At 49.7% G+C, this 12995-nt stretch overlaps 1 protein-coding gene across 3 annotated transcripts in view; it reads left to right on the plus strand.

Annotated features, from left to right (window-relative positions):
• Positions 1-12995, plus strand: part of LOC144590102 (sialic acid-binding Ig-like lectin 13) — a 202951-nt gene that overhangs the window by 169502 nt on the left and 20454 nt on the right. For all 3 annotated transcript variants that reach the window (XM_078394965.1, XM_078394964.1, XM_078394966.1), the window contains exons 2-3: positions 9915-9996; positions 11344-11709. In XM_078394965.1, the coding sequence (XP_078251091.1) occupies positions 9957-9996; positions 11344-11709 (406 nt within the window). In that variant the 5' untranslated portion in view covers positions 9915-9956. The remainder of the gene's footprint in view (positions 1-9914; positions 9997-11343; positions 11710-12995) is intronic.

Consider the following 12995-nt stretch of genomic DNA (forward strand, 5'->3'; position numbering starts at 1 on the left):
TTAACTGAACTAAAGTAAACTGAATGTTGCTATTGTACTTGCCTCAACTACTTCCTCCGGCAGCTAGTTCCACAAACCCACACGACCCCTCATCAACCTCTATATGAATAGTCTCTTACTTCCACATTAGTAATGATCAGCTTAGAGCCCCATGCTGTTCCTCAGATACCTTCCCTAATGCATGTACCGGGCACCTTGTGGAACGTAACCACATGGCAGACCAGTAGCCGTTGATGCCAGTTAAGTTTAGTTTTCTAGTTTAGAGATACAGCGCGGAAACAGGCCCTTCTGCCCACCGAGTCCGTGCCGACCAGCGATCGCCCGTTCACGCACTAGTTCTGTGTTTAGTTTAGAGATACAGCGTGGAAACAGGCCCATCGGCCCACTGAATCCGTGCCGACCACTGACCAAAGCTATCTTACACACACTTGGGACAATTTTTTTTTTTTTACTGAAGCCTAATTAACCTACGACTTTGGAGTGTGGAATGAAACCGGAGATCCCGGAGAAAACCCACGCAGGTCACAGGGAGAACGTGCAAACTCCGTACAGACAGCACCTGTACTCAGGATCGAAGTCGGGTCTTGGCGCTGTGAGGCAGCAACTCTCCCGTTGCGCCACTGTGCGCCATCATGTTACTTGGCAAAGATTAGCGGGAAGTCTAACCATTGGGAAGCTTTAAAAAACCAACGGAAGGCAAACTGTTGCTCATAAGGTCATGTGATAGGAGCAGAATTAGGCCATTCGGCCCATTAAATCATGGCTGATCTGTCACTCCTAACTCCATTCTCTTGCCTTCTCCCCATAACCCCTGATATCCGTACTAATGTTTTTGTATGGCTGTATGGTAATTCAAATTTCATTGTACCTCAATTGGTACATGTGACAATAAACTGACCTTGAAACCTTGACTTGGCCTTCTGTGGCAAAGAATTCCAGATTCGCCACCCTCTGACTAAAGAAATTCCTCCTCATGGCCACAGTTTAAAAATAAGGGGTAGACCATTTAGAACGGAGATGAGGAAAAACTTTTTCAGTCAGAGAGTTGTAAATCTGTGGAATTCTCTGCCTCAGAAGGCAGTGGAGGCCAATTCTCTGAATGCATTCAAGAGAGAGCTAAATAGAGCTCGTAAGGATAGTGGAGTCAGGGGGTATGGGGAGAAGGCAGGAACGGGGTACTGATTGAGAATGATCAGCCATGATCACATTGAATGGTGGTGCTGGCTCGAGGGGCCGAATGGCCCACTCCTGTACCTATTGTCTATTCATAAAAGAACGTCCTTTAATTCTGAGGCTATGACCTCTCCCACTATTCAAAATATCCTCTCCACATCCACTCTCTCCAAGCCTTTCACTATTCAGTAAGTTTCAATGATGTTCCCCTCATTCTTCTAAACTCCAGTGAGTACAGGCCCAGTGCCGACAAACGCTCATCATATGCTAACCCACTCATTCCTGGGATCGTTCTTGTAAACCATCCTCTGGACCCTCTCCAGAGCCAGCACACCCTTCCTCAGATACGGGGCTCAATATCGTATCGTATCTCCAGTCGCTCTGTGGCCTAACATCATGGAGCTGGAGGCGTTGCTCGGGATTGACTTTGAGCCCCACCACGGGGCGGTGGACTTACCATCAGAGCCTGCGATCTCTTGCCTGGGATCGACGCTGCAAAGGCCTGTGGATTTCAACATCGAGGAGCTCGTAGTCTCGGGTAGAGACCGGTGTCGGGAAGCACCAAGCCGCAGAAGGTCAGGTCGCTCGGCGTAGGTTGAGCTGAGATTCCCCCCGATGCAGGAGCTTGATCGCCCCGATACGGACGGTCCAAACGCCACCGGCTACGGGAGCCAAGATCGTCCCGTCAATGGAAGGCTCGAGGCCCCCGACCGCGGGAGAACTAACAAGGGAAGAGATTGAACTTTTGTTTTGCCTTCCATCACAGTGAGGAATGCGGAGGAGTCACTGGGGTGGATGTTCATGTTAAAATGTATTTTGTGTGTTCTCTTGCTTATTATTGGTATGACTTTGGCAAATGAAATTCCTCGTAAACTAAACATATAACTAGTGTGTGAAGGGGTGATCGATGATCAGCGTGAACTCAGTGGGCCGATGGGCCTGTTTCCGCGCTGTATTTCTAGACTAAACTCAGAACCAGAGGGTGAAGGGGTGACCGTTGGTCGGCATGGACTTGGTGGGCCGAAGGGCCTGTTTTCGCGCAGTATCTCTTAACTGAACTAAATGTTGCTATTGTACTTGCCTCAACTACTTCCTCCGGCAGCTTGTTCCACAAACCCACACGACCCCTCATCAACCTCTGTATGAATAGCCTCTTACTACCACATTAGTAATGATCAGCTTAGAGCCCCATGCTGTTCCTCAGACACCTTCCCTAATGCATGTACCGGGCATCTTGTGGAACGTACCCACATGGCAGACCAGTAGCCATTGATGTCAGTTGAGTTTAGTTTTCTAGTTTAGAGATACAGCGTGGAAACAGGCCCTTCGGCCCACAGAGTCCGTGCCAACCAGTGACCAACGCTTTCCTACACACACTTGGGACAAATTACCCGTACGTCTTGGGAGCGTGGAATGAAACCGGAGATCCCGGAGAAAACCCACGCAGGTCACAGGGAGAACGTACAAACTCCGTACGGACAGCACCTGTAGTCGGGATCGAAGTCGGGTCTCTGGCGTTGTGAGGCACCAACTCTACTGATGCGCCACTGTGCGTCATCATGTTACTTGGCAAAGATTAGCAGGAAGTCTAACCATTGGGAAGCTTTAAAAAGCCAACGGAAGGCAACTAGATTGCTCATATGGTCATAAGTGATAGGAACAGAATTAGGCCATTCGGCCCATTAAATTCCTGGGATCGTTCTTGTAACCGCCCAGGAGCGGTTGGAGACGGTTGGAGCAGCGTCCGGGCGGTAGGTTTAAAAACCCAGTGCGGGGCTTTGTTCACACAGAGGCCCAGGAGCGGTTGGAGCAGCGTCCGGGCGGTAGGTTTAAAAACCCAGCGCGGGGCTTGTTCACACAGAGGCCCAGGAGCGGTTGGAGCAGCGTCCGGGCGGTAGGTTTAAAAACCCAGTGTGGGGCTTTGTTCACACAGAGGCCCAGGAGCGGTTGGAGACGGTTGGAGATAAAAACGTTCCCACACACTTCAGAAGAAGTGGTCTGGAGGAAGCCGCTGATTGGTGGAAGCGGACTAGAGGAAGCAGCTGATTGGGCGTAACCCCGGTGTTGTATTTCTGCTTTTTGTTCGTACTTTTAGTTAAGGGTTCAGTGAGTTAAGGGTTCAGTGAATTAAGGGTTCAGTGAGTTAAGGGTTCAGTGAGTTAAGGGTTCAGTGAGTTAAGGGTTCAGTGAATTAAGGGTTCAGTGAGTTAAGGGTTCAGTGAGTTAAGGGTTCAGTGAGTTAAGGGTTCAGTGAGTTAAGGGTTCAGTGAGTTAAGGGTTGAGTGAGTTAAGGGTTGAGTGAGTTAAGGGTTCAGTGAGTTAAGGGTTCAGTGAGTTAAGGGTTCAGTGAGTTAAGGGTTCGGTGAGTTAAGGGTTCGGTGAGTTAAGGGTTCGGTGAGTTAAGGGTTCCGTGAGTTAAGGGTTCCGTGAGTTAAGGGTTCGGTGAGTTAAGGGTTCGGTGAGTTAAGGGTTCGGTGAGTTAAGGGTTCGGTGAGTTAAGGGTTCGGTGAGTTAAGGGTTCGGTGAGTTAAGGGTTCGGTGAGTTAAGGGTTCGGTGAGTTAAGTGTTCGGTGAGTTAAGGGTTCGGTGAGTTAAGGGTTCGGTGAGTTAAGGGTTCGGTGAGTTAAGGGTTCAGTGAGTTAAGGGTTCAGTGAGTTAAGGGTTCAGTGAGTTAAGGGTTCAGTGAGTTAAGGGTTCAGTGAGTTAAGGGTTGAGTGAGTTAAGGGTTCAGTGAGTTAAGGGTTCAGTGAGTTAAGGGTTCAGTGAGTTAAGGGTTCAGTGAGTTAAGGGTTCAGTGAGTTAAGGGTTCAGTGAGTTAAGGGTTCAGTGAGTTAAGGGTTCAGTGAGTTAAGGGTTCAGTGAGTTAAGGGTTCAGTGAGTTAAGGGTTCAGTGAGTTAAGGGTTCAGTGAGTTAAGGGTTCAGTGAGTTAAGGGTTCAGTGAGTTAAAGGTTCAGTGATTTAAGGGTTCAGTGATTTAAGGGTTCAGTGAGTTAAGGGTTCAGTGATTTAAGGGTTCAGTGAGTTAAGGGTTGAGTGAGTTAAGGGTTGAGTGAGTTAAGGGTTGAGTGAGTTAAAGGTTGAGTGAGTTAAGGGTTCAGTGAGTTAAGGGTTCAGTGAGTTAAGGGTTCAGTGAGTTAAGGGTTGAGTGAGTTAAGGGTTGAGTGAGTTAAGGGTTCGGTGAGTTAAGGGTTCGGTGAGTTAAGGGTTCGGTGAGTTAAGGGTTCGGTGAGTTAAGGGTTCGGTGAGTTAAGGGTTCGGTGAGTTAAGGGTTCGGTGAGTTAAGGGTTCGGTGAGTTAAGGGTTCGGTGAGTTAAGGGTTCGGTGAGTTAAGGGTTCGGTGAGTTAAGGGTTCGGTGAGTTAAGGGTTCGGTGAGTTAAGGGTTCGGTGAGTTAAGGGTTCGGTGAGTTAAGGGTTCGGTGAGTTAAGGGTTCGGTGAGTTAAGGGTTCGGTGAGTTAAGGGTTCGGTGAGTTAAGGGTTCGGTGAGTTAAGGGTTCGGTGAGTTAAGGGTTCGGTGAGTTAAGGGTTCGGTGAGTTAAGGGTTCGGTGAGTTAAGGGTTCGGTGAGTTAAAGGTTCAGTGAGTTAAGGGTTCAGTGATTTAAGGGTTCAGTGAGTTAAGGGTTCAGTGATTTAAGGGTTGAGTGAGTTAAGGGTTGAGTGAGTTAAGGGTTCAGTGAGTTAAGGGTTCAGTGAGTTAAGGGTTCAGTGATTTAAGGGTTCAGTGAGTTAAGGGTTGAGTGAGTTAAGGGTTGAGTGAGTTAAGGGTTGAGTGAGTTAAGGGTTCAGTGAGTTAAGGGTTCAGTGAGTTAAGGGTTCAGTGAGTTAAGGGTTCAGTGAGTTAAGGGTTCAGTGAGTTAAGGGTTCAGTGATTTAAGGGTTCAGTGAGTTAAGGGTTCAGTGATTTAAGGGTTCAGTGATTTAAGGGTTCAGTGAGTTAAGGGTTCAGTGAGTTAAGGGTTCAGTGAGTTAAGGGTTCAGTGAGTTAAGGGTTCAGTGAGTTAAGGGTTCAGTGATTTAAGGGTTGAGTGAGTTAAGGGTTCAGTGAGTTAAGGGTTCAGTGAGTTAAGGGTTCAGTGAGTTAAGGGTTCAGTGAGTTAAGGGTTCAGTGCTTTTTAGTAAAGGTACAGTTTAAAGGATTAAGAGGGATTTGATTTAATTTGGGGGTAAGACATGTCAGGTGAGATCGGCCCCGTGGATTGCTCATCCTGCAACATGTGGGAGATCAGGGATATTGTTGGTGTCCCTGATGACTACGTGTGCAGGAAGTGTGTCCAGCTGCAGCTCCTGGTAGACCGCATTGAACGGTTGGAGCTGCGGTTGGACTCATTCTGGAGCATCCACGATGCTGAGAAGGTCGTGAATAGCACGTACAGTGAGTTGGCCACACCGCAGGGAAAAGATAAGCGGACAGAAAGGAAACGGGTGGCCACTAGCCAGCGTAGCAGTAGGCAGGTAGTGCAGGAGTCCCCTGCGGTCATCTCCCTCCTAAACAGATATGCCATTTTGGATACTGTTGGGGGAGATGACTCATCAGGGGAAGGCAGCAGCAGCCAAGTTCATGGCACCGTGGGTGGCTCTGCGGCAAAAGAGGGGAGGAAAAAGAGTGGAAGGGCTATAGTGATAGGGGATTCAATTGTAAGGGGAATAGATAGGCGTTTCTGCAGCCGCAAACGAGACTCCAGGATGGTATGTTGCCTCCCTGGTGCAAGGGTCAGGGATATCTCTGAGCGGCTGCAGGACATTCTGGAGGGGGAGGGTGAGCAGCCAGTTGTCGTGGTGCACATTGGCACCAACGATATAGGTAAAAAACGGGATGAGGTCCTACAAGGTGAATTTAGAGAGCTAGGAGATAAACTTTAAAGTAGGACCTCAAAGGTAATAATCTCTGGATTACTACCAGTGCCACGTGCTAGTCAGAGTAGGAATAGGCGGATATTTCAGATGAATACGTGGCTTGAAAAATGGTGCAAGGGGGAGGGATTCAAATTTTTAGGACATTGGAACCAGTTCTGGGAGAGGTGGGACCAGTACAAACAGGACGGTCTGCACTTGAACTGGAATGGAACCAATGTCCTAGGGGGAGTGTTTGCCAGTGCTGTCGGGGAGGATTTAAACTAATGTGGCAGGGGGATGGGAGCAGGAGCAGAGAGACAGAGGGGTGTAAAATGAGGGTAGAAGCAATAGGTAGCAAGGTGAAAAGTAAAAGTGGCAGGCAGACAAATCCAGGGCAAAAATCAAAAAGGGCCACTTTTCAACATAATTGTATAAGGGGTAAGAGAGTTGTAAAAACAAGCCTGAAGGCTTTGTGTCTCAATGCAAGGAGTATACGTAATAAGGCGGATGAATTAAATGTGGAGATAGTTATTAATTATTATGATATAGTTGGGATTACGGAGACATGGCTCCAGGGTGACCAAGGCTGGGAGCTCAACATCCAGGGATATTCTATATTCAGGCGGGATAGACAGAAAGGAAAAGGAGGTGGGGTAGCGTTGCTGGTTAGAGAGGAGATTAAAGCAGTGGAAAGGAAGGACATTAGCTTGGAGGATGTGGAATCGATACGGTTAGAGTTGCGAAACACTAAGGGGCAGAAAACGATAGTGGGAGTTGTGTACAGGCCACCTAACAGCAGTAGTGAGGTTGGGGATGGCATCAAACAGGAAATTAGAAATGCGTGCACTAAAGGTGCAGCAGTTATAATGGGTGACTTCAATCTACATATAGATTGGGTGAACCAAATTGGCAGGGGTGCTGAGGAAGAAGATGTAACTAGTAGAGTGGATAAGGGAGAACCAGTCGATGTGTTATACCTGGACTTTCAGAAGGCCTTCGACAAGGTCCCACATAAGAGATTGGGTTACAAACTTAAAGCACATGGTATTGGGGGTTCAGTGTTGAGGTGGATAGAGAATTGGTTGGCGGACAGGAAGCAAAGAGTAGGAATAAACAGGTCCTTTTCGGAATGGCAGGCAGTGACTAGTGGGGTACCGCAAGGCTCAGTGCTGGGACCCCAGTTATTTACAATATATATATTAATGATTGGACGAGGGAATTGAATGCAATATCTCTACGTTTGCGGATGACACGAAGTTGGGTGGAAGTGTTAGCTGCGAGGAGGATGCTAGGAGGCTGCAGAGTGACTTGGATAGATTAGGAGAGTGGGCAAATGCATGGCAGATGCAATATAATGTGGATAAATGTGAGGTTATCCACTTTGGCGGCAAGAACAGGAAAGCAGAGTATTACCTGAATGGTGTCCAATTAGGAAAAGGGGAGATGCAACGTGACCTGGGTGTCATGGTGCACCAGTCATCGAAAGCAAGCGTGCAGGTGCAGCAGGCAGTGAAGAAAGCGAATGGTATGTTGGCATTCATAGCAAGAGGATTTGAGTATAGGAGCAGGGAGGTTCTGCTGCAGTTGTACAGGGCCTTGGTGAGACCGCACCTGGAGTATTGTGTACAGTTTTGGTCTCCTAATCTGAGGAAAGACATTCTAGCCTTAGAGGGAGTACAGAGAAGGTTCACCAGATTGATCCCTGGAATGGCAGGACTTTCATATGAAGAAAGACTGGATAGACTAGGCTTATACTCGCTGGAATTTAGAAGACTGAAGGGCGATCTTATTGAAACATATAAAATTCTTAAGGGGTTGGAGAGGCTAGATGCGGGAAGATTGTTCCCGATGTTGGGGAAGTCCAAAACCAGGGGTCACAGCTTAAGGATAAGGGGGAAGTCTTTTAGGACCGAGATGAGAAAACATTTCTTCACACAGAGAGTGGTGAGTCTGTGGAATTCTCTGCCACAGAAGGTAGTTGAGGCCAGTTCATTGGCTATATTTAAGAGGGAGTTAGATGTGGCCCTTGTGGCTAAAGGGGTCAGGGGGTATGGAGAGAAGGCAGGTACAGGTTACTGAGCTGGATGATCAGCCATGATCATATTGAATGGCGGTGCAGGCTCGAAGGGCCGAATGGCCTACTCCTGCACCTATTTTCGATGTTTGTAAATCATGGCTGATCTGTCACTCCTAACCCCATTCTCCTGCCTTCTCCCCATAACCCCTGACACCCGTACTAATTTTTTAGTATGGCTGTATGGTAATTTAAATTTCATTGTACCTCAATTGGTACATGTGACAATAAACTGACCTTGAAACCTTGACTTGGCCTCCACATCCTTCTGTGGCAAAGAATTCCACAGATTCGCCACCCTCTGACTAAAGAAATTCCTCCTCATGTCCTTCATAAAAGAACGTCCTTTAATTCTGAGTCTATGACCTCTCCCACTATTCGAAATATCCTGTCCCATCCACTCTCTCCAAGCCTTTCACTATTCAGTAAGTTTCAATGATGTTCCCCTCATTCTTCTAAACTCCAGCGAGCACAGGGCCAGTGCCGACAAACGCTCATCATATGCAAACCCACTCATTCCTGGGATCGTTCTTGTAAACCTCCTCTGGATCCTCTCCAGAGCCAGCACATCCTTCCTCAGATACGGGGCTCAAATGCCGGAGATGCAATTGTTTTCCAGATGGTATCTCTGGTCGCTCTGTGGCCTAACATCATGGAGCTGGAGGCCTTGCTCGGGACTGACTTTGAGCCCCACCATGGGGCCGAGGACTTTCCATCAGAGCCTGTGATCCTTTGCCTGGGATCGACGCTCTAACCACGGTCTGCAGACTTCAACATCGAGGAGCTCATAGTCTCGGGTAGAGACCGATGTCGGGAAGCTCCAAGCCGCAGAAGGTTGGACCAGCCCCGACCCAGGGTCAGATCGCCCGGCATGGAGAGCTGAGATCACTACTTCCCCCCCCCCCCCCCCCCCCCCCCATTGGCCGCCACTCCCGTGACTCGGACTGGTCCCGCCCCCCCCCCCCCTCCGAGCGGCAACCCTCCCCCAACTGCGCACGCAAGGATCCGGCGGCCATGTTGCGTAAGTATTAGATCAACGGGCCCCAACTGCGCAGGCACGGACCCATTGGGTTCCCATTGTGACGTCAAACATGGAGGCAGCCAATCAGGATGTGCCGGACCCCACGTGGGGGGAGGTGGTGGAGCCAATCAAATTTCTGAAAGTTTAAAAAGTGATCTTTTAAAGTTTAAAAGGTGGATAACTTTTAAAATATAGCAACCATTTGAACTGCAGGCCAATGGTGAGTAAGTTGGGCCTAAAATTGTTGCGCTATTGTGTACCGTTTTGGCTGTATTTCGGGTACGTACGGACAAACAAACAAACAAGATGAGAGTTTTAGTAATACACTAGAGCAAGTGGACCAGTTGGGCCCAAACCTCTCCTGCATTGGTGCAGCACCCTCTCTTTCCCCCCCCACCCTCCCCTCCACACCGCTCCCCTAACCCCCCCTCCCCCCACCCCTGGCCCCTCCGACACTCCCCTCCCACTCCCTCCACCCCCTCCCCCTTCCTCTTCCCCCTTCTCCTCCCCCTCAACCTCCATCCCCCTCAGCCCCCCTTATCCTCCCTCCTCCCCCCCCTCCCTCCCTCGGATATAGATTTAAACTTTAAAATGTGAATAGCTTTTAAAATATAGCACCGATTTCACTGAAACTTCTTCCATTTGCACAAAAAGGGACAACGGTGAGTAAGGTGGGCCTAAAATTGTTGCGCTATCGTGTACCGTTTTGGCTGTAGTTCAGGAACAAACAAACAAACAAACGAGAGTTTTAGTATATAGATAGATAGATAGATTGGTCGCTGGAGTTTTACTGCAATTACTTTCTCTTCCAGACCAGGAGATCGGGACACTGACGGGGTATCTGGGATCGGACGATGATCGGGAGATCGTTCTTCCTCCTGACCCTTCTCCAAGGTACCATCAGCAGCAACTCAGGTGTTTTCTGGCGAGGGGGCTTTTACTGGTCGGTGACTAGCGGAGTTCCGTAAGGTTCGGGGCTGGGACCGCTATGATCGTTTCGCTGAACACCTTCGCTCAGTCCGCCTGGACCAACCCGATCTACCGGTTGCCAAACACTTTAACTCCCCCTCCTATTCCCACACTGTCCTTTGTCCTGGCCTCCTCCACCGTCAGAGTGAGGCCCAGCGCAAATTGGAGGAACAGCATTTCATATTTCGCTTGGGCAGCTTACAACCCAGTGGTATGAATATTCAGTAGGAAAGAACTGCAGATGCTGGTTTAAATCGAAGGTAGACACAAAACGCTGGAGTAACTCAGCAGGACAGGCAGCATCTCTGGAGAGAAAGAATGGGTGACGTTTCGGGTCGAGACCCTTCTTCAGACTGTAGAAGGGTTTCGACCCGAAACGTCACCCATTCTTCGTCACTGTGGGAGGGGCGGTGAGGAGGGAGCGCCGTGCTGTGGGAGGGGTGGTGTGGAAGGAGCGTGGCGCGGTGGGAGGGGCAGTGAGGAGGGAGCGCCGTGCTGTGGGAGGGGCAGTGAGGAGGGAGTGCCGTGCTGTGGGAGAGGCAGTGTGGAAGGAGCGTGGCGCGGTGGGAGGGACGGTGAGGAGGGAGTGCCGTGCTGTGGGAGGGGTGGTGAGGAGGGAGTGCCGTGCTGTGCGAGGGGTGGTGAGGAGGGAGTGATACAGTGCGGGAGGGGCGGTGAGGAGGGAGTGCCGTGCTGTGGGAGGGGCAGTGAGGAGGGAGTGTGGCGCGGTGGGAGGGGCGGTGGGGAGGGAGTGATGCAGTGCGGGAGGGGCGGTGAGGAGGGAGTGCTGTGCTGTGGGAGGGGCAGTGAGGAGGGAGAGCCACACTAAATGGAGGGGTGGTGAGGGAGCACAAGATGTGCACCAGCTTCTCGTTCTCACCTCGCAAACAGCTAACAATCTGAAAGGTCACAACCTGAAACGTCCCCCATTCCTTTTCTCCAGAGATGCTGCCTGCCCCGCTGAGTTGCTCCAACATTTTGAGTTTATCAACAGCTAATAATGGTCTATTTCCTTTATCATCGTTCCTTTTTTGCAAAAATTTCATTTATTTGTTCTATATCTCTCCACATCACCGTCTATGTCTCCCATTTCCCTCTCCTCTGACTCCAGTCTGAAGAAGGGTCTCGACCCAAAACGTCACTCATTCCTCCTCTCTAGAGAGGCTGCCTGTCCCACTGAGTTACTCCAGCACTTTGTGTCTATCTTCAGTTTAAAACAGGATCTGCAGTTCCTTCCTGCACGGTACTAAAGATTATTCCTTCTCTCCTCAGCCGAGGTGTCGGGACAGTGGACTGCGGGCAATCCAAGACATGTGACAGCGCAGAATGGTTTGTGTGCACGGATTCCGTGTAACTACACTTACCCGTCGGCTCACAGGAATGAAGATCGGACGGGAATCTGGTATAAAGGTGGGAAGCTAAACAACAAACATTCTGTAGCCTTCCACTCCGGGAATCCCAGTCAAGAATCATCAAAGTTTCGCCATCGGACCCGGCTGTCTGGAGATCTGAGAGACAACGACTGTTCCCTGGTTATAGACAACGTCACACAGGATGACCATGGTCCCTACTTTTTCAGAGTTGAATTCACTGGATGGATTTTCAACTACCACCCTGTAACACGGCTCAATGTTATTGGTAAGTGCGTTGTATAATCACTCAACATCAGATGCTCAGCAGTGAGTGGGGAATAACATGAACTGTACACGTTCCCTGTTCACACACACACACACCGCAGCATCAGGAGCCTCGGCTCATTTCTGACGATTACGATACCTCCAGTTTTTGCGCTATTATTAGGTTTGCATTGCCCATATACACTGATGAGCCAAAACATTATGACCACCTGCCTAATATGCTGTTGGTCCTCCGTGTGCCGCCAAAACAGCGCCGACCCGCCGAGGCATGGACTGTACAAGCCCCCTGAAGGAGTCCTGTGGTATCTGGCACCAAAACATTAGCAGCAGATCCTTCAAGTCCTGTAAGATGCGAGGTGGAGCCGCCGTGGATCAGACTTGTCGATCCAGCACATCCCACAGATGCTCAATCGGATTGAGATCTGGAGAATTTGGAGGCCAGGGCAACACCGTGAACACTTCATCGTGTTCCTCAAACCATTCCCGAACAATGTGTGCAGTGTGGCAGGGCGCATTATCCTGCTGAAAGAGGCCACTGCCATCAGGGAATACCATTGCCATGAAGCGGTGTACCTGGTCTTCAATGATGTCTAGGTAGGTGACATGAGTCAAAATGACGTCCACCATGAATGGCTGGACCCAGGGTTTCCCAGCAGAACATTGCCCAGAGCATCACACTCCCTCCACCGGCTTGTCGTCTTCCCACAGTGCATCAGGATGCCATCACTGCCCTCGCGCATCGATGAGCCTTGGGCGCCCAACACCCTGTCGCCGGTTTGTGGTTTGTCCCTCCTCGGACCACTGTAGGTCGGTACTCGCCACTGCTGACCGGGAGCACCCCACAAGCCTGGCTGTTTCGCAGATGCTCTGACCCAGTCGTCCGGCCATAACAATTTGGCCCTTGTCAAAGTCACTCGGGTCTTCACTCCTGCCCATTTCTCCTGCATCCAACACATCAACTTCAAGAACTGACTGTTCACTTGCTGCCTAATATATCCCACCCCTTGACAGGTGCCATTGTAACAAGATAATCAATGTTATTCACTTCACCTGTCAGTGGTCATAATGTTTTGGCTGATCGGTGTACATTGCTAACAGTGATTCCATCTACACTTCTCGTTGCCTCGGTAAAGCAGCCAATATAAACAAGTACCACTCATAACCCGGTCATTCTCTCTTCCCCCTGCTGAAAGCACATCATACCAGATTCAGAAAAAGCTTCTTCCCTGTTGTTATCACACACTTGGTTGTACCTCTTGTAAGCTAGGGACAAAAGACCTACCTTCC

This window comes from Rhinoraja longicauda, unplaced genomic scaffold (assembly GCF_053455715.1).
Source record: "Rhinoraja longicauda isolate Sanriku21f unplaced genomic scaffold, sRhiLon1.1 Scf000135, whole genome shotgun sequence".
In the NCBI taxonomy this organism is placed as follows: Eukaryota; Metazoa; Chordata; class Chondrichthyes; order Rajiformes; family Arhynchobatidae; genus Rhinoraja; species Rhinoraja longicauda.